This window comes from Dendropsophus ebraccatus, chromosome 3, assembly GCF_027789765.1.
Source record: "Dendropsophus ebraccatus isolate aDenEbr1 chromosome 3, aDenEbr1.pat, whole genome shotgun sequence".
NCBI classification, from domain to species: domain Eukaryota; kingdom Metazoa; phylum Chordata; class Amphibia; order Anura; family Hylidae; genus Dendropsophus; species Dendropsophus ebraccatus.
In genome coordinates, this window is record NC_091456.1 from 186,604,805 (window position 1) to 186,630,276 (window position 25,472).

Genomic DNA, 25,472 nt, shown 5'->3' on the forward strand with positions numbered 1-25,472 from the left:
ACAAGAAAGGGGGGAAAAGTGGCCATGTTTTTGTAGAGCTTGATAACCCCTTTAACCCACTGCTACTTGATCCACTCTGCCGGGGATGGCACAACTGCTGTTTCCCTCTGACCCCTAAATTAACCCCTTCACCTATAGCTGCTCCAGGCAGCCGGCACTAGTACCAGTAGGTACCAGGGAGTTGTGTGTGGAGGGAAAGTCAACTGGTTAATTCCTTCTTTACTAATACAGTCTTGTTTATTGATACAGAACACCTTACCAACCTTATTTTTGGGTTGTGGAATGAACCGCGTTCTAATTATTTCTTATGGGAAAATTTCCTTTGATAAACAAGTGACTTGGATTAAAGGAGCGTTCCTGGAACAAATTATGCTCATAATCCAAGGTTTTTTGTATAAGAGTCTGTTCACACTGAGTAAAAGTTGCAGAATTCCAAGTGGAACCCTTACCGCGGACTCCGCTCAGAATCCCGCCTGCATATTTGGTATTGTTGCGTGCAGAATTGCTTTGTACATTTAATCTTATATTTGCTTCTAGAATTTACTTGAATTTCATTAAATCCATTATCATCACTGCCCATGGGATGTACCCAGTGCCATAGGCTACAAAATAACCCTCAGGACACATACAGCTCAGCTACATATACATTACACATTGTAGACATGTCACTGGTAAAGTGTTCGAGGGGGTGTACATCTCACCTAGGCTGATACATAACGTGAGATGGTAAGTCCGGAAGAGGTCGGTTGCTCAGCAGTGATATGCTGCTGAGTTGTTATTTAATTTTCCGGGCCGGATTTACTGGAATGGGGGATAGGTTGGTAGTGGGATCTGCCATTCCCTCCCCCTCAATCCAGTGTGGGTTTTGGGATCAGGTGAGCTCTGATCCTATCAGCCTGAGAAGGCAAAAGGTGTGCTCAGTGTGCAGGGGAGTCTCTCAGACAGGAGTGAACAGTTTGGGTGCTGTGTTTGGTGGGAGCTGGGAATACAGCCGCTGCTGAAGCCTATTCACACCCAGCGATGTTGCTTAACCAAGTGTCAGACAGGTGACCTGCATGTTTAGTAAGTGCTCAGACGGGCAAGACCTTTTTGTTTGTTTTAATTTTTAAAAGCACAGTGTTGCTGTATTTCTGTTTGCTGGACTGTTTATGATACAAATAAACGCCAAGCTCCTGTTTTATAAAGCCAAGTCTGTTGTGAACTGTGTCCAAACACACCATCCCCCGGGAAGATCACTACAATTGGTGCTGCGGAGCGGGCAAAACGGTTGCTAGGGGCAACGGTGTGCATCAACTTGGCTACAGCTGCTTATGTCCTGGGTGAAGGCTGCTGCTTCACTCCATAAACAGACAAGCAACATGGAGGAGATGATGAAGCAGTTAATGCAAGTGAGTCTGCAACAGCAACAGGCTCTGACAGGCGCTAACCTGCGCCACGAGCAGGCTAATCGGCAGCAACAACAGGCACTGACAGACGCTAACCTGCGCCATGAACAGACAATGGCTGCACATCAGCAAGCGATGGCTCAACAACAGAGACTTATTGAGCACCTGATAGCGAAGCAAGAGGTGCCTGCAGGTGCTAATCCCCAGCCGGTGGCAGCAGCCGCTCCAGAGACTTTGTCTGTGAGAAGAGCTGTGAAGCGAGCGCTGCAAAAGATGACTGCTGATGACGATGTTGAGGCCTACTTAACTGTATTTGAGCGTGTGGGTGAGCGAGAAAAGTTACCATCCACTGAGTGGGCAGAGGTCATTACGCCCTATTTAACAGGCGAACCTCAAAAGGCCTATTATGACCTCAGTGAGCAAGAGGTCAAGGACTATCCTCGGCTAAGAGCGGAGATACTTGCCCGACTAGGAGTTACTGCTGCTGTCCGTGCCCGGAGGGTCCGCAACTGGAGCTACAGTCTGGACAAGTCAGCGAGGTCCCAGATGTATGACCTAATTCATCTGGCAAGAAAGTGGTTGGAGCCAGACACCTCTACTCCTGCCCAGATCCTAGAGGGTCGTGATGGATCGCTACCTCCGTGCACTTCCTGCTGATCTGCAACGCTGGGTGGGACAAGGTGACCCTAGGAGTGCCAACGAACTTGTCAACCTTGTCGAGAGGTTCCAGGCGACCGAGGACTACCTCCGTGATGTTCCTGCAGCATCTTCACCTCCCCGGAGTGCCAGATCTGTGCCGTCAGCTGGTAAGAGACTTCCATCTATTGGGGGAGTGTGGAGGGGTGCTGATAGGGGGAAGAGCGCTCAGGAGGTGTCTCAAGGGCAAAAGACTGGTGGTGGTCCCAGGTGGCTAAGTGGCCCTAAAAAGGACTCCCTGCCAAGGAGACCAGGCCCTATCCAGTGCTGGCGATGCCATGAGACGGGACATGTGTCTGCCCATTGCGCTGTTACCAATGAGCCCATGGAGTGTGACGCTAGCCGGTGTCAGTCGCTATTTGCGGAACCGTCTTTTGTTGCAGTCACTGGACTAGAGACTGAACCGCAAGTCTGCAACATTACTGTCAATGACTTCCCTGTTAAGGCGTTGCTGGACTCAGGAAGCCTTGTCACCCTGGTGCATGCCAGTCTGGTGGCTGGGGACTTTGTGCCAGAAAGACATATGAGCCTGGTGTGCATACATGGTGATACCAAGGTTTACCCTATAGTACTGGCCAATGTCGGGACTGAACTAGGTGCTGTACAATATCAAGTGGGTGTGGTTAAAAACCTTATGCATAATGTGATATTGGGGCGTGATTTTCCATTGTTCTGGGCTCTATGGGGAAAACAACAATCCCCTGAAAGGAGTGAGGAGACCTCTAAGTCTATTGCATTACCCACGGTAAATGATAAAAATGTACAGGATGAAAATGCTTTTCCTTTGCAGGTCCTGGCTGGTGAGGAAGAGGCTCCTCCCACTGAGCAGAATGTTCCAGACTTAGAGGTGTCTAGGGATAATTTTGGTACTGCCCAATTACAGGACCCCACTCTCAAAAATGCGAGAGAACAGGTTGCGGTTATGAATGGGGTACCTCAGGAACCAGAAGCTGAGAAAAAGTTTCCACATTTTTCTATGACTAACGATCTCTTCTATAGAGTCACTAAGATTAATAATGAGGTTGGGGAACAGCTTCTGGTGCCTAAGTCGTACCGGCGTCAGGTACTCGACATGGCCCATAATCATTTCCTTGGGGGCCACTTGGGGACGGATAAAACGCAGGAGAGAGTCCTCCAGAGGTTTTATTGGCCTGCGATTTATGCTGACATAAAAAAATACTGTGAGTCATGCCCCACATGTCAGCTTAGCGCCCCAGTGTCGCATTTCCGCAGTCCTTTGGTTTCGCTCCCCATCATAGAGGTACCTTTCGACCGGATCGCAATGGACTTGGTGGGTCCCATTGTAAAGTCGGCTAGGGGACACCAGTACATTCTAGTGGTGTTGGACTACGCGACCCGCTATCCTGAGGCTGTACCCCTAAGAAACACTGCCTCTAAAACAATTGCACGGGAATTGTTTTATATGTTTTCCAGGGTGGGGATCCCCAAGGAGATCTTGACTGACCAAGGTACACCGTTCATGTCGAAAGTGATGAAAGAGCTATGCAAACTGTTTAAAATCTCACACATACATACCTCTGTGTATCACCCACAGAAAGACGGGTTAGTGGAGAGGTTTAACAAAACACTGAAACATATGTTGAAGAAAGTGGTGGAAAAAGATGGTCGTGATTGGGATCACTTACTACCTTACCTGATGTTTTCTATTAGGGAAGTGCCCCAATCATCCACAGGGTTCTCTCCCTTCGAATTGGTCTATGGTCGTCACCCGAGGGGTTTGCTGGATATTGCTAAAGAGACATGGGAAAGTGAGTCCACCCCATACAAGAGTGTTATAGAGCATGTAGCACAAATGCAGGACCGTATAGCCACTGTAATGCCCCTGGTAAGGGAACACCTCCAGAGGGCGCAAGAGGGCCAAAGCAGAATTTACAATCGTTCTGCAAGAATCAGGACATTTAGCCCAGGTGACCGGGTACTCCTACTTGTTCCCACGGTAGAAAGCAAATTCTTAGCAAAGTGGCAAGGTCCCTATGAAATTGTAGAGAAGGTCAGTGAGGTGAACTACAAGGTGCACCAACCAGGTAGAAGGAAGCCTTTTAAAGTTTATCACATAAACTTGATCAAGTCCTGGAAAGACAGGGAATCCTTGGTGGCGACAAATCCTGTTAATCATTTGTCACCACCAATCCCTCCGGTCAAGACTGGTGACACCCTATCAGTGTCACAGAAGCAGGAAGCTAAGGAGTTCCTGCAGAAAAATAAAGACAAGTTTTCTGACCTCCCAGGGCGTACGCATCTCATTAGTCATCATATTGAAACTGAGTCTAGAAGCAGAGTAAACCTTAAGCCCTATAGGATACCAGAAGCACGGAGGGAGGCGGTATCATCCGAGGTAAAACGTATGCTTGACCTAGGAGTCATTGAGGTGTCCCAGAGCGAGTGGTCCAGCCCGATTGTCTTAATCCCAAAGCCCAATGGAACTTGGAGGTTCTGTAATGACTTTAGAAAGTTAAATGAGATCTCCAAGTTCGATGCCTACCCCATGCCCAGGGTAGATGAGTTGATAGAAAGGATGGGTAATGCCAGGTACATAACCACCCTCGATCTCACAAAAGGCTACTGGCAGATCCCACTCACTCCTGAGGCTAGAGAGAAGACTGCATTCTCCACCCCGATGGGCTCTTCCAATATGTAGTGATGCCATTCGGGTTACATGGAGCCCCTGCCACTTTTCAGAGGTTGATGGACTTGATTCTGCGACCACATCGTGATTACTCCGCTGCCTACCTCGATGATGTGGTCATTTTTAGCCCGGATTGGGAAAGTCACCTCTGTAAGGTCCAGGCGGTGTTAGATGCCATAAGCGATGCGGGGTTAACCATCAATGCAGAGAAGTGTGCACTAGCCTTAGAGGAGGCCAAATACCTGGGATACATTATTGGGAGGGGGTTAGTGAAACCACAACTAAATAAAATTGAGGCAATACAGAATTGGCCTCAACCCCTCACAAAGAAACAGGTCAGAGCTTTCCTGGGTATTACGGGCTATTACCGAAGGTTTGTGCCGAATTTTGCTTCAGTTGCAGCCCCGCTAACTGACCTGACAAAGGGAGGTAAGTCAGCAATGGTGACATGGACTCCAGAGGCCGAGAAGGCTTTTCAAAGCCTTAAGTCTGCCCTGTGCCAACAGCCTGTGCTAGTTACCCCTGACTTTAGACGTGAGTTTCTAGTACAGACAGATGCCTCTAACACAGGGTTAGGGGCCGTTATCTCACAGGTCGTGAATTGCGAGGAGCACCCGGTGATGTACTTGAGTAGGAAGCTATCCCCGGCCGAGAAAAACTACGCCATTGTTGAGCGAGAATGTCTGGCAGTGAAGTGGGCCCTAGAGGCCCTGAGGTACTACTTACTAGGCAGGAGATTCAAGTTAGTGACAGACCATGCCCCCCTAACATGGATGAAGCTTAATAAGGAGAGAAATGCGAGGGTGACTAGATGGTTTCTGTCCCTACAAAACTTTAATTTCAGTGTGGAACACCGGCCAGGAAAGTTACAGGCAAATGCTGACGCCCTATCAAGGGTATAAAATGTGGGGACAAAATGCTCAGCCCTCCGGTCTGAAAAAGAGGTAGGGGGGAATATGTAGACATGTCACTGGTAAAGTGTTCGAGGGGAGGTACATCTCACCTAGGCTGATACATAACGTGAGATGGTAAGTCCGGAAGAGGTCGGTTGCTTAGCAGTGATATACTGCTGAGTTGTTGTTTAATTTTCCGGGCCGGATTTACTGGAATGGCGGATAGGTTGGTAGTAGATCTAGTATGGGTTTTGGGATCAGGTGAGCTCTGATCCTATCAGCCTGAGAAGACAAAAGGTGTGCTCAGTGTGCAGGGGAGAGCTCTCAGCCAGGAGTGAACAGCCTGGGTGCTGTGTTTAGTGGGAGGTTGGAATACAGCCGCTGCTGAAGCCTATTCACACCCAGCGATGTTGCTTAACCAAGTGTCAGACAGGGGACCTGCATGTTTAGTAAGTGCTCAGACGGGCAAGACCTTTTTGTTTGTTTTAATTTTTAAAAGCACAGTGTTGCTGTATTTCTGTTTGCTGGACTGTTTATGATACAAATAAACGCCAAGCTCCTGTTTTATAAGGCCAAGTCTGTTGTGAACTGTGTCCAAACACACCATCCCCCGGGAAGATCCCTACAACATATACAGCTCAGCTACATGTACATTACCCACATACAGCTCTACTGTGTACACATACAGCTCAGCTAGATGTACATTACACATATACAGCTCAGCTACATGTACATTACACACATACAGCTCAGCTACATGTACATTACACACATATACAGCTCAGCTACATGTACATTACACACATACAGCTCAGCTACATGTACATTACACATATACAGCTCTACTGTGTACACATACAGCTCAGCTACATGTACATCTATATCTATATCATAAAAATGAAAGTCTGTCTGTCTGTCCCATATAGGCTTCCAAACGCCTGAACCGTTTGACCCCAAATTTGGCACACAGATACATTGGGTGGCTGGGAAGGTTATAGCGAAGGTCCCATCCTTGCCAGATGTACAGGAAAGGAGGGTGATACAGAAGAGCATCCCATAAAGATGAATGAGAAAGTCTCCACACTGCACACACAGGTGACATAATTAGCTGCAGCTTTGCCCAGCAGTAAACGGCAGTTAGGAGCCTTAGCAACCAATAGGATTACTACTTTCATTTTCACAGGGAGCATCGGTTGCTAGGGAAGCTGCCTCACAACATCCACAGTAATAACTGGTAGACCCCCTACTCCATCTATACAGTACATGTATATACAGGGCACTACAGGTATACAGGACCCCCTACTCCATCTATACAGTACATGTATATACAGGACACTACAGGTATAAAGAACCCCCACTCTATCTATACAGTACATGTATACAGGGCCCTCTACTGCATCTATACAGTACATGTATACAGGACCCCCTACTCCAACTATACAGTACATGTATACAGGGCCCCCTACTCCATCTATACAGTACATGTATACAGGACCCCCTACTCCAACTATACAGTACATGTATACAGGACCCCCTACTCCATCTATACAGTACATGTATATACAGGTATACAGGACCCCCTACTCCATCTATACCTTACACGTATACAGGACCCCCTACTCCATCTATACAGTACATGTACACAGGATCCCCTACTCCATCTATACAGTACATGTATATACAGGGCCCCCAACTCCATCTATACAGTACATGTATATACAGGGCCCCTACTCCATCTATACAGTACATGTATACAAGGCAGTATTACCAGCTGCTGCTGCCCTAAGCGCTAAACCTGAGGAAGCCAATCCTCACTCACCAATTAGCATCATGATAGATTGGTAGATAATAGCTCCAGAGGTCACATTTACCACCACCATATCAGACCTGACCTATACCGCCATACTGTGACTGGATAACACTGCCATACCAGACATGACCAATACCACTATACTGTGCTGGATAACACTGCCATACCAGACATGACCAATACCGCCATACTGTGACTGAATAACACCACCATACCAGACCTGACCAATACCGCCACACTGTGAATGGATAACACCGCCATACAAGACCTGATCAATACCGCCACACTGTGAATGGAAAACACTACCAGACCTGACCAATACCACCACACTGTGACTGGATAACACTGCCATACCAGACCTGACCAATACCGCCACACTGTGACTGGATAACACTGCCATACCAGACCTGACCAATACCGCCACACTGTGACTGGATAACACCGCCATACCAGACCTGACCAATACTGCCATACTGTTACTGGATAACACTGCCATACCAGACCTAACCAATACCACCATACTGTGACTGGATAACACCGCCATACCAGACCTGACCAATATGGCCACACTGTGACTGGATAACACCGCCATACCAGACCTGACCAATACTGCCATACTGTGACTGGATAACACTGCCATACCAGACCTAACCAATACCACCATACTGTGACTGGATAACACCGCCATACCAGACCTGACCAATATGGCCACACTGTGACTGGATAACACTGCCAGACCTGACCAATACCACTACACTGTGACTGGATAACACCGCCATACCAGACCTGACCAATACTGCCATACTGTGACTGGATAACACTGCCATACAAGACCTAACCAATACCACCATACTGTGACTGGATAACACCGCCATACCAGACCTGACCAATATGGCCACACTGTGACTGGATAACACTGCCAGACCTGACCAATACCGCTACACTGTGACTGGATAACACTGCCATACCAGACCTGACCAATACCACCACTCTGTGACTGGATAAGGCTGCATTCCCACGTTCCGTGATCCTGACGGATCACGGACGTGGAATGCATGTACTGGAGTCCGCCGCGCCCGGACAGCATCTGTAATTAGATGCTGGGAGCGGGGGAGACTGTATTCATAAGCGCCGCGCTGTAGTAACAGCACCGCGCGGCTGCTTCAGTACAGCGCAGCGCTTATGAATACAGTCTCCTCTGCTCCCAGCATCTAATTAAAGATGCTGTCCGGGAATGTGGGAATGCAGCCTTACACTGCCATACCAGACCTGAACAATACCGCCATACTGTGACTGGATAACACTGCCATAGCAGACCTGACCTATACCGCCATACTGTGACTGGATAACACTGCCATAGCAGACCTGACCTATACCGCCATACTGTGACTGGATAACACTGCCATAGCAGACCTGACCTATACCGCCATACTGTGACTGGATAACACTGTCATAGCAGACCTGACCAATACCGCCATACTGTGACTGGATAACACTGCCATAGCAGACCTGAACAATACCGCCATACTGTGACTGGATAACACCGCCATACCACACCTGACCAATACCACCATACCGTGGTCGAAAAGACTATATTTTCTGGCAAGTCTGAACAGGAGGTGAAAGACTAGAAAAATAAAAAAAAATTAAAGTTGTTTCCCTCCCCCGGCTCCCTGGTGCTGTGCCCATGCAAGGTGCTGTCCTAGGCAGACCACGAGTGCCTAATAGTACATACGACCCTGCAGGTATACAGGACACTACAGGTATTCAGGACCCCAAAACTATACACTACAGGTGCACGGGACCTCCACCAACTATATACGACAGGTATACAGGACCCCAAACTATAAACTACAGGTATACAGGACCTCCACCGACTATATACTACAGGTATACAGGACCCCAAACTATACAATACAGGTATACAGAACCTCCACCAACTATATACTTCAGGTATAAAGCACCCCCACCAACTCTATACTACAGGTATACAGGACCCCAAACTATACACTACAGGTATACAGGACCCCAAAACTATACACTACAGGTATACAGGAACTCCACCAGCTATATACTATAGGTATTCAGGACCCTCAAACTATACACAACAGGTATACAGGACCCTTGAACTATATACTTCAGGTATATAAGATCTCCACCAACTCTATACTACAGGTATACAGGACCCCACCAACTCTATACTACAGGTTTAAAGGATCCCAAACTATACACTACAGGTATACAGGACCTCCATCAACTATACACTACAGGTATACAGGACTCCCAAACCTTACACTACAGGTATACAAGACCTCTACCAACCATAAACGACAGGTACACAGGACCCCCAAACTATACACTACAGGTATACAGGACCCCCGAACTATATACTACAGGTATACAAGACCTCCAGCAACGATACACTACAGGTATCCAGGACCCTCAAACTATAAACTACAGGTATAAAAGACCTCCACCAACTATACATTACAGGTATACAGCACCTTCACCAACTATATATTACAGGTATACAGGACCCCCAACTATACAGTACAGGTATAAATGACCTCTACCAGCTATACACTGCAGGAATACAGTACTTCCCAAACTATACAGTACAGGTACACAGCCCCCCCCCCCCCCCCAATTATACACTACTGGTAGACAGGACCTCCCTCAACTATACACTACAGGTATACAACCCCCCCAATTACACAGTACAGGTATACAGGACCACCTCAACTATACACTACAGATATCCAGCCCCCCACCCCTCCAACTATACACTACAGGTATACATGATGGATGGTTGAAGTATTTAGTTTATTTCTAATGTGCATAAGCTACAATTTACATAAACAGTGCAGACTTGTCGGGTATATAGAGGCATATAGGGCTTCTGGTGATTTCCCCTTTAACCAAAAAAAAAAAAAAAAAAAAAGGGCATAGATAGGCCTCCTGGGCACCTTAGAATAAATCTAATTAACACACTGAAACTTTATACCCGGACAGCGCCGGGTACATTTTCTAGTTACACATATACAGCTCAGCTACATGTACATTACACACATACAGCTCTACTTTGTACACATACAGCTCAGCTACATGTACATTACACACAGGGCTCTGCTGCAGGCATATATAACACACACACACAGCTCTGCTCCACACACATCACACACAGACAGCTCTGCTGCATACACATCACTTCAGCTCATCCAGCACAGCAGAGTCCTGCATACACTGAGCAGCAGCCCCTGATCATGTGACTGATCACATGACTGTGACATCATGGCAGGTCCTGTAAGCACAGGGGAAGCACACAGCTCCTGTACAGCTCTGCAGGTGGAGGGAAGGAGCTGGGGGACAGCAGGAGGATTAACCCCTTCAGGACTGGGCGGTGTTAACTCTTAGGTATGAAGTGTTGGTCCTTCTGTCACTGCTGATCACAGACGGCAGATCTGGAGTGTCAAGTGCGGATCATCATGTGGGCGGTTTGGACAGACACCCAAACCGGTAACGTTAAATTATGGGAAAAACAAAAAAAGAAAACACCTTCCTCACGCTCCCCCTGTTGCTGCAGCTTTCCAGAACACTCTCCTGTTACAGACACCACCCGCGTTAAAAGCCCCCACCCGCGTGTCAGTGCTCTGTGAATTGCACAGTGCTGAAAGACGGACGGACTTCTGGCGCAGGCAGTGTCTGTAACATAAGCTGCAGCTACATGAAAAGGAGAGCCGCAGCGACGGGGGGAGCGTCTGGGTTGTGAGGGTTTGTTTTGTGTTTTTTTTTTTCATTGTTTATTGTCTGCATGGAGGGATGTCTGCTAAACAGGGATTACAACAGGGGGCACGTACTATAGGGGGACTACACAAGGGGCATTTACTATTGGAGTAGGACCACACAGGAGGCATCAGCTGTAAAGGAACTACTACATCTACTATAGGGGCCTACACAGGGGGCCATCTACTATAGGGGGACCACACAGGGGCAAGATACTTAAGAGGAAGGAAATAGGGCCATATACTAAAGGGGGACCACACAGGTCCCATGTGTATCACCCACTATATACAGGATGAACAGAGGGCACAATCTACTTTGTTGGACGACGGTATTTGAAGAAATAAATACTTTTATTCCAGAGGCAGATGGGTCAAAGAGGCGGGGCCCAGGCCTGCAGTGCCTCTCTGTGCTTCCTCCCGGCCTCTCTGCATTTCAGTAACACTTATGGGTTGAATTATGTAAATTGCTACTGAGGCAGCACAGGCCTGAGCGAGGGAGTGGGAATCAGGGTTGGTGAACAGTCCGGGGCCCAGAGTACATTTAAAGGGGTGCTCCAGCGTGGGGGCACTTTTTGGGGGTGACCGGGGAGGAGGTGGCTGAAATAAAAGACGTCCACTTACCTCTCTGGTTCCAGCGGCGGGTCCCGCATCACGGCACTCCGTAGCGTCTCGGGCGGCGTCAGACACCCGGAAGCGGCCGGAAACCAGGCACCGGAGTGCCGTGATGCGGGATCTGCCGCTGGAACCGGGGAGGTAAGTGGACGTCTTTTATTTCAGCCACCTCCTCCCCGGTCCCCCCAAAAAAGTGCCCCCACGCTGGAGCACCCCTTAAATCCACAACTGTGTGCTGTTTCCTCTTCTCTCCTGTCATCTGTATTTATGTCATGTTGGGAGAGATGAGAATTGTGGGACATAATATGACTGTTCACTGTGCAGGATCAATAAAGTTATATTATAATGGAGACACCTGATGTATTATATTGTCTCATCTCTCCATTCATCTCCCAACACTCCAGGATCCTCTGCTGATATCTTCTGTATAAGAGACCGACCCATCAACCATGGAGAGAGACAGAGACAAGATGGCCGAGAGGATAATAACCCTCACCCTACACATACTCTTCCTGCTTACTGGGGAGGTGAGGGATTCTGGGAGTGATGTCATCATGACATCATTCTTATCTATGGAATAACAGATGGATAGGACTGGAGAGGTGAGGGATTCTGGGAGTGATGTCATCATGACATCATTCTTATCTATGGAATAACAGATGGATAGGACTGGAGAGGTGAGGGATTCTGGGAGTGATGTCATCATGACATCATTCTTATCTATGGAATAACAGATGGATAGGACTGGAGAGGTGAGGGATTCTGGGAGTGATGTCATCATGACATCATTCTTATCTATGGAATAACAGATGGATAGGACTGGAGAAGTGAGGGGGATTCTGGGAGTGATGTCATCATGACATCATTCTTATCTATGGAATAACAGATGGATAGGACTGGAGAGGTGAAGGATTCTGGGAGTGATGTCATCATGACATCATTCTTATCTATGGAATAACAGATGGATAGGACTGGAGAGGTGAGGGATTCTGGGAGTGATGTCATCATGACATCATTCTTATCTATGGAATAACAGATGGATAGGACTGGAGAGGTGAGGGATTCTGGGAATGATGTCATCATGACATCATTCTTATCTATGGAATAACAGATGGATAGGACTGGAGAGGTGAGGGATTCTGGGAATGGATGGAGTGATAGTAATGTGTCTCTCCATACACAGGATTACACAGTAGTGAAGAAGTCCTCTAGTGGGCGCTGTGGGGCCCCTGGGTGTGAAGGATGGAGAAGAACCCTGAGCCCAATCTCGGGGCCCCTGATACATGAGGAAATGGAGGAAGAGAAGATCCTAGAAGTCACCAACAAGATGGTGGAGCTGCTGAGTGGAGAGGTGAGACTGTGGCTGCTGGGAATGCTGGGACATTATACAGTAACACCACTGGAGGGGTGGGGGGGATGACTGTGTGATTGTAATAAGGATGAGGTTTAAAAAAAAGGAAAAGTGTGCTTTGGAGGGAAATTTGAATTATCCAGGACGGCAGAAGAAAACTTGTAGGTAAAAAATATGGTGGGTTTAATTCTTCACCAAAGGAGGTACAAATATCATATAAGCAGGATATCAATCATAAGAGAAATAAGGCAATAGTCTTACAAATGGCTTAAGAGTGTCTCTGTGGTTCAAGTCTCAGAGTCCCAAAAATGATGGGGATGTAGTCCATTTCCAATGGTGACTGAAGATTTGGCTAGAGAACAAAACTTCCTTGGGTGAATTTCTGAGGTGGGGGCTAATAAACCCCAGATGTGCGTGGAGGCTTCTCTTGAAAGATGGTATACCAAAGACCCCCCAACCAACTAACCTCCTAAGTCTATATGCTCTCTTGACCGGGAAAATATATACACTTATGCCCAAATATGGTTACACCCAGTTCAACTTATATCCCAAAAATGGTATACTGGCAAAGCTCCAAGTGGATTGGTCAAGCTGGACAAGTAGCTATATCTCACTATGATCCATACATTACCCACGTGACCATTTAGACACGACCATATTAGGACTTCTAGTCATCCACCATTTTGGAGGTCAAGGAATTACTAGGTGAGAGTTCAGCCCTATACTCAATATGAGAGTGGAGAAGAGAATGAGACTGTAATACAGTGTAGATATATCTTGGATGATAATAATTTGATTCCACTAATGCCAAAGATAATATGATCCATTCAGCCATTAATAAGGTTAGATGTTATAGATGGGGTTACAGGTTATTAGTTTTTTACAGTGATCATTGTGTGTGTCAGGTTCCTATAAGGTGTCAGGACGTGGCGGTCTATTTCTCCATGGAGGAGTGGGAGTATGTAGAAGGACACAAGGATCAGTACAAGGATGTGATGCTGGAGGATCAGCAGCCCCTCCCATCAGCAGGTAATAGACAGGACTATATACACACCTCCTCTCTGTATTATCTGGATGGAAAGAATGAATTCAGTCTCTGTATGTGTTCCCTCCAGTCAGATCCAGTAAGAGAACAGCACCAGAGAGATGTCCCCGTCCTCTTCTTCCTCAGGATCAGGTAGATGGAGATGTTCCCTATGATCTGTACATCCCACCTGACTTCTCCTACTGTCTGATGACTTTTACAATATTTCTCTCACATATTATGAATCAGGGTGAAGACTGGAACAATATTAATGCTGCAGAGACAGACGACAGCAGTGATGAGCAGTGTAAGGAAAAAATTACTACAGGAAAGGAACTGATCCATAATATTACTATAGACAAGATAGTAAAAGTAGAAGAGGAGACACATGTGAGCAGTGATGAGCAGTATAAGGAGGACATCACTGCAGGCAAGGATCTGAACCATAATATTGCTATGGACAAGATAGTAAAAGAAGAAGAAGAAGAGACAGATGTGAGCAGTGATGAGCAGTATAAGGAGGACATCACTACAGGTAACTGCCAAGGTGAGTACTGACCACTAAATGCAGAGAATATTCACACATTTCTTTCATGGAGTTTTATCAGTTTTTAGCTATATAGCACTTTCAAAACCTTACTCTAATACTTGCGAAATAGCCATACTATGCGCTTTCATCCTTTGGTGTCACCGGCTTTGCCCTCTCCTGGATCTCCTCTTACCTCTCCAACCACACTTCTTCTCACACTTCCACACCACCTCCTCTCCTCATCCCCTCACTGTTGGTGTCACCCAAGGTTTTCTCTTCTCCATCTATACTTTTCACCTTGGATACATCATAGAATCCCTTGGCTATATCTTCCTTCTTCTCCTCCCGCTTCCAACTCAACATGGACAAAACAGAACTAATCATCTCTCCCCATCTCGCTCCACCCCTCCATCTAATTTCTTAAACACAATCAATTGCTGTCCCCCAAGTCCGCTGTCCTGGGGTCACTCTGCCCTGTCTTTTAAACCGTAAATTCAGGCCCTGACCACCTCCTGCCGCCTTCACCTCAAAAACATTTCCCGAATCCGCTCTTTTTTCACCCCTGACTCAACAAAACTGCTGGTACATGCTCTCATTATCTCCCGCTTGGACTACTGTAACAACCTCCTCTCTGGCCTTCGTTTTTTCAATCCGTTTTTTTCATTTGTGTGCATCCGTTTTTCCATTGACTTCCATTGTAAAAAAACAAAAAAAAAACGGATCACAACGGATCCGTTTTTTTAACGGACACAAAAGTAGTGTCAGCTACGTTTTTGTGTCTGACAAAAAAAACAGATCCGTTTTGATTCATTTTTTTTACAATGGAAGTCAATGGAAAAACGGATCAAAACGGATGCACACAAATGCATCCGTTTTTTGCAAAAAACGGATTGCAAAAACGTAGTGTGAACTCAGCCTAACACCCTCGCTCCCCTCCAGTCTATCCTTAACTCTGCTGCCCGACTAATCCACCTCTTCCCTCGCCCTGCCTCTCCCCTCCGCCAATCCCTTCACTGGCTCCCCATTGGCCAACAAATTCATACAAGGCCATCTACAACCTGTCCGTATATCTGACCTGATTTCCAGCTACTGTCCCTCATACAACCTCTGATCCTCCAACGACCTCTGTTTCTGCTCCCCCCTTGTTCGTACCTCACACACCTGCCTACAAGACTTTGGCCGAGCCTCTCCGTACTCTGGATTATTAATGACTAATAATAATTAATAATGATTGTTCTGTCCTCCTTATGTATGAGGGGGCCATAAGTTGTCAGGCAGCTAAACCCTCCCAGCAACTCATTCACAGAGGCGAGATGTCCAGGTTCAACTTTTATGGCAAGGATAGGGTGAAAGTGAGGAATAGAAAGATAATGCACTTACTAAGATGTAAAGACATGTGGCAGTACATTATAACACATTGCTGTACAGGCAATACTGATATAAACGTGATGACATGTAGTACTAAGCATGTGACAAGCATGGTCTGTATGTAGTAACTATAGATGGAAAAATAACATTAGGAAATGTATAAAACACATCAATATACAACAAGATGCAGATATACATCACTGGATGGCTGTATAAACGTACCAGCGATGCTACTGTAAGCCTGAGTGAGGAGGATGGCTCAGGATACAGCTGCCTCTGCAGTTGTTCTGAAGATAATGGCTGAAATGATGGAGATGATGATGATGTCATTAAGGTCATAGGCCACAGATAAGGTAGCTGAGATGGACCAAACAATCTTTTACATACAAAGTACAGTGTGTGCAAATGGCCACTAGAGGGAGCATTTGAGACTTGCATACGGATTCATTACAGCCTGAATACAAGGAATAGCAATGGTTAAACTTTATACAATAGTATACATCCATTTTACATAACAAGAACTGCTGAAGGCGTGACAATGATGATAATCATAATCTATCGATATCCAGGGCATGAGAACATGTTGATGGATGAAATTATGAAAATGTCAGTAAAGGGGGACATTGTAGTTAAAGGGGTAGTGCGGCGGTAAAAAATTATTCACAGAATAACACACATTACAAAGTTATACAACTTTGTAATGTATGTTATGTCTGTGAATGGCCCCCTTCCCCGTGTCCCACCACCCCCGCCCGTGTACCCGGAAGTGTGGTGCATTATACATACCTGATCCGTGTCGACACGCATCCGCCATCTTGTGCCAAACGTGGCTGAGCAGCTGATGACGCGGCATAGCGAAGATGACGTTTGGCACAAGATGGCGGACGGGCGCGACACGGATCAGGTAATGTATAATGCACTACACTTCCGGGTACACGGGTGGGGGTGGTGGGACACGGGGAAGGGGGCCGTTCACAGACATAACATACATTACAAAGTTGTATAACTTTGTAATGTGTGTTATTCTGTGAATAATTTTTTACTGCCGCACTACCCCTTTAAGAGTCTGATGCTGATTGGAATCTCCCCTGTGCTCTTACATGAAAAAGCCAGAATATAATAGAGACCCTTACAGGGACATCTCTAATACAGTTAGTGAGGTCACTGGCCAGAGAACATTCTAGATCACTATCCTTACCTAACAACCCTTCTCCTATGTCACTATCCTTACCTAACAACCCTTCTCCTATGTCACTATCCTTACCTACCAAACCTTCTCCTATGTCACTATCCTTACCTACCAACCCTTCTCCTATGTCACTATCCTTACCTACCAAACCTTCTCCTATGTCACTATCCTTACCTACTAACCCTTCTCCTGTGTCACTATCCTTACCTACCAAACCTTCTCCTATGTCACTATCCTTACCTACCAAACCTTCTCCTATGTCACTATCCTTACCTACCAACCCTTCTCCTAAGTCACTATCCTTACCTACCAAACCGTCTCCTATGTCACTATCCTTACCTACCAACCCTTCTCCTATGTCACTATCCTTACCTACCAAACCTTCTCCTATGTCACTATCCTTACCTACCAAACCTTCTCCTATGTCACTATCCTTACCTACCAAACCTTCTCCTATATCACTATCCTTACCTACCAAACCGTCTCCTATGTCACTATCCTTACCTACCAACCCTTCTCCTATGTCACTATCCTTACCTACCAAACCTTCTCCTATGTCACTATCCTTACCTACCAAACCTTCTCCTATGTCACTATCCTTACCTACCAAACCGTCTCTTATGTCACTATCCTTACCTACCAAATCTTCTGCTATGTCACTACAGTATGATGGAGGTCACCCAGCTTTCCCAGTATCTTATACTCAGTATAATGGAGGTCACCAGCTTTTCCAGCATCCTGTAGTCAGTATGATAGAGGTGACCCAGCTTTCCCAGCATCTTATACTCAGTATGATGGAGGTCACCAGCTTTCCCATTATCTTGTAGTATGATGGAAGTCACCCTGCTTTCCCAGTATCTTGTAGTCAGTAGGATGAAGGTCACCCAGCTTTCCTAGCATCTTGTAGTAAGTATGATGGAGGTCACCCAGCTTTCCTAGTATCTTATACTCAGTATGATGGAGGTCACCCAGCTTTCCAGCATCTTATACTCACTATGATGGAAGTCACCAGCTTTCCCATTATCTTGTAGTATGATGGAAGTCACCCTGCTTTCCCAGTATCTTGTAGTCAGTAGGATGGAGGTCACCCAGCTTTCCCACCATCTTATACTCAGTATGATGGAGGTCACCCAGCTTTCCCAGTATCTTGTAGTAAGTATGATGGAGGTCACCCAGCTTTCCTAGTATCTTATACTCAGTATGATGGAGGTCACCAGCTTTCCAGTATCTTGTAGTCAGTATGATAGAGGTCACCCAGCTTTCCTAGCATCTTGTAGTAAGTATGATGGAGGTCACCCAGCTTTTCCAGCATCCCATAGTCAGTATGATGAAGCTCACCCAGCTTTCCTAGCATCTTGTAGTAAGTATGATGGAGGTCACCCAGCTTTCCTTGTATCTTATACTCAGTATGATGGAGGTCACCCATCTTTCCTAGTATCTTACACTGAGTATGATGGAGGTCACCCAGCTTTCCAGCATCTTGTAGTCAGTATGATAGAGGTCACACAGCTTTCCTAGCATCTTGTATAGTAGGCAGTATAATGGAGGTCACCCAGCTTTCCCAGCATCTTGTATAGTACTCAGTATGATAGAGGTCACCCAGCTAGATAGATACTGTAGATTAAAAGGTAGATACCTAGATAGATAGATAGATATAGAGATACAAAGAGGGATAGATAGTCTATGTTACTATTAGGGATATCAACAGGGGGGGCGCCAAAAGAAAGTTTCGCACAGGGCGCCATCTACCCTAAGGCCGGCCCTGCCTACCAAACCTTCTCCTGTGTCACTATCCTTACCTACCAAACCTTCTATGTCACTATCCTTACCTACCAAACCTTCTCCTATGTCACTATCCTTACCTACCAAACCTTCTCCTATGTCACTATCCTTACCTACCAACCCTTCTCCTATGTCACTATCCTTACCTACCAACCCTTCTCCTATGTCACTATCCTTACCTAACAACCCTTCTCCTATGTCACTATCCTTACCTAACAACCCTTCTCCTATGTCACTATCCTTACCTACCAACCCTTCTCCTATATCACTATCCTTACCCACCAAACCTTCTCCTATGTCACTATCCTTACCTACCAAACCTTCTCCTATGTCACTATCCTTACCTACCAACCCTTCTCCTATGTCACTATCCTTACCTACCAACCCTTCTCCTATGTCACTATCCTTACCTAACAACCCTTCTCCTATGTCACTATCCTTACCTAACAACCCTTCTCCTATGTCACTATCCTTACCTACCAACCCTTCTCCTATATCACTATCCTTACCCACCAAACCTTCTCCTATGTCACTATCCTTACCCACCAAACCTTCTCCTATGTCACTATCTTTACCTACCAAACCTTCTATGTCACTATCCTTACCTACCAACCCTTCTCCTATGTCACTATCCTTACCTACCAAACCTTCTCCTATGTCACTATCCTTACCTACCAAACCTTCTCCTATGTCACTATACTTACCTACCAAACCTTCTCCTATGTCACTATCCTTACCTACCAAACCTTCTCCTATGTCACTATCCTTACCTACCAAACCTTCTCCTATGTCACTATCCTTACCTACCAAACCCTAATGCAGAGTTTCTTATATTGGCTTGTACTATTGATTTCTGCAAAGATGTTTTATATGACTGGGACACTTTAAGCTAATTGGCCTGTAGTCTCCAGCTTCCTCCTTACTAGCCTTCCTGTGGGTGGGTGTAAGATTATACAGCCCTGGTCATGCACTTATAATGTTGTGCAAAATTGACTTTGATGAAGTTATGCTAAATGTTTTGAGGTTATGTTACTGAAAAAAAAATCTTTATTTTGGCAGATGACTGTACCAGGAGCTCAGAGAAAAATCCAAAATCTCCAGATATTACAGCAGAGGATCATATCGAACAAGATACATATGAAGAACAGTCCATGACCCTAGATATACCCCCAGCCCCTCACAGCAAAAATCGGTCATCTGATCCCTTTCAAGTAGTCCGATCCGGTCTGAACAGAAGGAATGTTGAACATCAAAAGCTATTTTCATGTTCACAATGTGGAAAATGTTTTACTACAAGACGAATACTTGTCACACATCAAAAAATCCACATAGAGAAGAAGCCAGTCTCATGTTCAGAATGTGGGAAATGTTTTCCTGGGAAATCAAAGCTTCTTAACCATCTGAGAACTCATACGGGGGAGAAGCCATTTTTATGCACAGAATGTGGGAAATGTTTTACTCAGAAATCATGTCTTACTAAACATCGGATTCTGCACACGGGGGAGAAGCCATTTTCATGCCATGAATGTAGGAAAGGGTTTGTTCAAAAATCAGATCTTATTGACCATCAAAGAACTCACACAGGAGAGAAGCCATTCTCATGTTCAGAATGTGGAAAATGTTATAATTGGAAAAGAGCTCTTGTTAGACATCAGATAATTCACACAGGGGCAAAACCATACTCTTGCCCAGAATGTGGGAAACATTTTCATGCCAAGTCAGATTTAGTCAGACATCAGAGAATTCACACAGGGGAGAAGCCCTTTTCATGCCCAGAATGTGGAAAGGGTTTTAAAGCAAAGACATCTCTTATTTACCATCAAAGAATTCACACAGAGGGGGGCCATTATAATGTTCAGAATGTGGGAAATGTTATAGATGGGAGTCTAATCTTATTAAACATCAATGAACTAATTGTAAGGAGGCAGAACCCAACTCTCCACTAACTATTGGTGAATGGTAGAAGAGGCAACTGAGCGCATCCAGCATCATCTGTGTAGCTCTTCCCTATCAAAGTGCCTCTGCCTGTACTGACATCAGCACCAGCACCTCTCCCCCTACTGATATCAGCACCAGCGCCTCTCCCTGTATTGACATGAGCACCAGCGCCTCTCTCTGGTGATAAAAGTACAATATTCATCTTAATATCTGTACTCAAAAGACATCAATGCTGATTATCCAATAAATAACACGTTTTACCTGTATGAATGTACAGTAGTACCTCGGTTTAAGAGTAACCTGGATTAAGAGTGTTTTGCGAGAAGAGCTCACAGTTTTTAAAAATTTGCCGGGGAGGGGGTGGAAATTGAAGCCGGAGGTCACTTACCTCCCCTGTTCCAGCGTCGGTGCCCGGATCGCGATGCTCGGTGCTCCCGTCCTGCGGCCGCTTCCTGGTCAGAGCTGCCGCATGAGACGTGACGCCTCGAGGCTCTGACCAGAAAGCGTGCACGGGACGGGAGTACCGGGTGGCGCGATTCGGGCGCAGGAACAGGGAAGGTAAGTGACCTCCAGCTTCAATTTTCACCCCCTCCCCGGCGATCCTCAAAAATACCCCCCCAGCCCGGAGTACCCCTTTAAGAGCATTGCTTTGGTGTAAGAGCTCCCTGTACTGGGTGGGAGGGGGAGTGGGGGAGGGACATGGTCTGCATGGCGGGGTCTACAGCACTGTACTCTGACCAAGGAAGTCTCCCTCACCTTCCAAATCATAGCAGATCCACTTCAAGCTGGGGCTTGCATCAGGGGACAGGGGGTAATCTCTTCATAGCTGTAACCCCTCTCTCCCCGGACAGAGAGTGCTGCATTTACGTCCCCACAAATGTCCTGCTCATTCCTTCATGCTCCCTGCAGTCTCTGTCAGCCCTTGTGTTTCCCTTCCTCTGGTATGGTGGTATTATCCAGTCACAGTATGGTGGCAACAGGTCTGGTGGTTTTGTCCAGTCACAGTATGGTGGTATCATGTCTGGTATGGTAATGTTATCCGGTCACAGTATGGTGGTATCAGGTCTGGTATGGTGGTGTTATCTGGTCACAGTATGGTGGTATTATTCAATCAGTATGGTGGTATTATCTAGTCACAGTATGGTGGTATCAGGTCTGGAATGGTGGTGTTATCCAGTCACAGTATGGCCATACCTTCCAACCGTCCCGATTTGGGGTTAATGTCCTGCTGTCCCGAAACGGCCCCCATGTGTCCTGCTCCCCACCGCACTGCCCCGGCCTATAGGTGTACTGTCCTAAGATTTGATAGCACAGTAGACCTGTGGGGCTGGGGGCAGTGTCGGCCTGGCCCCCAGCTGATGCGCCCTCTCTGGGGATGTCTCGGGGATTCCGTCAGAGCACACACCAATGACCTCAGTGTGCACCGCCGGCCTGTACTTCCGGTAGAGGGAGCTCCAGTTAGATATGCTCCCTGTACCGGAAATACCAGCCCTGGCGCACACTGAGGTCACTGGTTCGTGCTCTGCAGGGGAATCCCCGAGACATCTCCAGAGAACGGGTATCAGCCGGGCGCCAGGCCGACAGGGGAAGAGAAGAAGACAGCCGCAGCGAGGGGTTAGGTGAGTTGTGGTTCTTTTCTTTTTGTCTGGGTAATAACATAAGGGAGACATGTATTAGGGGGGCATCTATAAGGCGGACATGTACAGGTGGCAATCTATAAGGGGGATATGTATTAGGGGGACATGTACAAGGGGGCAATATATAAGGGGGACATGTAAAAGGGGGCATGTATAAGGGGGATATGTATTAGGGGGCAATCTATATGGGGGACATGTACAAGGAGGTAATCTATAAGGGTAATGGACAACGCAGAGGGGCCATCTATAAGTGTGATAACATAGGGTTGGCATTTACTATAAGGGGGATCACATAGAGTCAGACTACCCACTAAATGAGGGTGTAAAGGGGCCCTTACAGATGTGCACTTAGTATAGAGATGAGGATGGTGACAGAGTGAGGAACCTAATATGTCTGTCTGGCAGATTCTGTGTATTCGTGGCTTAAAGTTGTTCTCATAACGGCCCAGGGCAAATGGAAAAGAAAGAAGAAAATAAAACTGGAACATCTCTGATCAGAGAAGACGTCCCCTGTGAGTCACTGGATATAACTGCACTGTAATGTATATGGTGTACAGAGCCTCTACCTCTTAATGACTGTATGAGGTGATATTGATCCTTGTACAGTGGATTTTATTCAGTAGCAGTGACGGCATACGAATATCAGTGTTGCACTACCTGTGATTGTGGGAAAAGTATTCGGGTGTGGTTTGGGGGGCGTGTCTTGTGGCATGGGTGTACATCGTCGTACATCGTTAGCTAAAAATTCACAGATTGTTCCGTGTAAACAGTCTTTCAAAGATTCACCCTATGTGAAAGATGGGCTTAAGCGATCGTAAAAACTATCACAATAACGATCTTTCTTACAAATTTTCTAACGATTTATTCGTATAAATGCTGATCATTATAAAAACCAAATTGTTGCTTCAAAGTCGTTGAACGATCGATTAGGCGAATTATTGCTTTGTGTAAACGCAGCATAAGACCGATCAATTATCAATATGATTGTTCATAAACTAAGTCAGTGAAAATGGTTCAGGTTTAGTGCTTAGGGCAGTAGGAGCTGTAAACACAGCCACGGCTCTGCTCCACACACATTACACACAGCGCTCTGCTGCAGGCATATATAACACACACATACACAGCTCTGCTCCACACACATCACACACACACAGCTCTGCTGCATACACATCACTTCAGCTCATCCAGCACAGCAGAGTCCTGCATACACTGAGCAGCAGCTCCTGATCATGTGACTACTCCTCCTCCATGTGACTGATCACATGACTGTGACTTCATGGCAGGTCCTGGAAGCACACCATTGATGTTATTTCCTATGTACCTTTGATGACATCACGCCCATGTGACTTATGTGGGAGGAGCTCAAGTTTCCCCAGTGTTGCCGTAGTCATCTGCTGTAAGTCAGTCTGGGATCTCTTGCTGAATGGTTTGTCAATTTCCGGACTTTCTCTGAGGTAATGACTGTAGTAATAGCCGGGACAAGAGTCACTGGGCATTGGTAAGACACTCTCTGGTCAGGGCTCTGTAATAATGATGTTGTGTGATGGTCTGTAGTAATGATATGTGATTGTCTCCAGGGTCAGGGCTCTGTAGTACTGATATGTGATGATCTGCAGGGCCAGGGGTCTGTCGTAATGATATGTGATGATCTGCAGGGTCAGGGCTCTGTAGTAATGATGTTATGCAATGATCTGCAGGGTTAGGGCTCTGTAGTACTGATATGTGATGATCTGCAGGGTCAGGGCTCTGTCGTACTGATGTGTGATGATCTGCAGGGCCAGGGGTCTGTAGTAATGATATGTGATGGTCTGTAGTAATGATGTTATGCGATGATCTGCAGGGGCAGGGACATGTAGTAGTGATAGTCTGCAGGGTTAGGGGTCTGTAGTAATGATATGTGATGATCTGCAGGGTCAGGGCTCTGTTGTAATGATGTTATGCGATGATCTGCAGGGTCAGGGCTCTGTCGTAATGATGTTATGCGATGATCTGCAGGGTCAGGGCTCTGTCGTAATGATGTTATGCGATGATCTGCAGGGTCAGGGCTCTGTCGTAATGATGTTATGCGATGATCTGCAGGGTCAGGGCTCTGTCGTAATGATGATCTGCAGGGTCAGGGCTCTGTCGTAATGATGTTATGCGATGATCTGCAGGGTCAGGGCTCTGTTGTAATGATGCTATGCGATGATCTGCAGGGTCAGGGCTCTGTCACAAGCACCACCTCATTACAGAATGCCGTCTTGCCTATATACCACATTATTATAAAGAGAAGCTTACCTTACTTCCTCCTTTGATGCTATGGGCCCCCGGGAACGAATAAAAAAATTAATTCAGTGCTTTTCTTTAGTTTACGTCTATCTGTCTTTTGCTGCTTTGATGTATTCACACAGTCCCCTCCCTATTTATACGTAGCATTGACGGGATGACGCTAGTGCGCAGCCGCATGAGGGGTCAGTGAGGCAGAAAACGGGCCGTCGCTGCTCCGGACTCCCAGCTCGTCTCCCTCTCGGCCATAAAATTGTTTACCGCAAATAAAAGAAAAGCGCACAAATAACGGTGAGTGCCGCTTGTCTCATTGCCGCTCATATCAGGATTCCTACAAGTACAAAGGCAAAAACCCAACAGAAAAAAGGCGCAAACACAACGGTAAATTCTACCCTTAGGTCCATGTGGATTCTCACACTGAATAAGATAGAACCAAGTGAGTGATGGAGAAGGTACTTAGATTTAGACAAAGAAGCACACGGCTCCTGTACAGCTCTGCAGGTGGAGGGAAGGAGCTGGGGGACAGCGGGAGGATTAACCCCTTCAGGACTGGGCGGTGGAGCT

At 46.4% G+C, this 25,472-nt stretch overlaps 2 protein-coding genes and 1 long non-coding RNA gene across 3 annotated transcripts in view; all 3 read left to right on the forward strand.

Moving 5' to 3' along the window:
• LOC138787565 (zinc finger protein 850-like) overlaps nt 1-25,472 on the forward strand; it is a 124,967-nt gene that overhangs the window by 20,354 nt on the left and 79,141 nt on the right. The gene's annotated exons all lie outside the window — the stretch shown is intronic.
• On the forward strand, nt 14,265-21,270 carry LOC138786819 (zinc finger protein 501-like). Its single transcript, XM_069963885.1, has 3 exons — nt 14,265-14,353; nt 14,450-14,747; nt 20,128-21,270. Exons 2-3 carry the CDS (start codon nt 14,657-14,659, stop codon nt 21,012-21,014), a joined length of 978 nt encoding a protein of 325 aa, XP_069819986.1. The 5' UTR covers nt 14,265-14,353; nt 14,450-14,656; the 3' UTR covers nt 21,015-21,270.
• On the forward strand, nt 24,058-25,342 carry LOC138786894 (uncharacterized). The gene is made up of 3 exons (XR_011362248.1): nt 24,058-24,141; nt 25,056-25,199; nt 25,307-25,342. It is a non-coding gene; the product is annotated as an uncharacterized lncRNA (long non-coding RNA).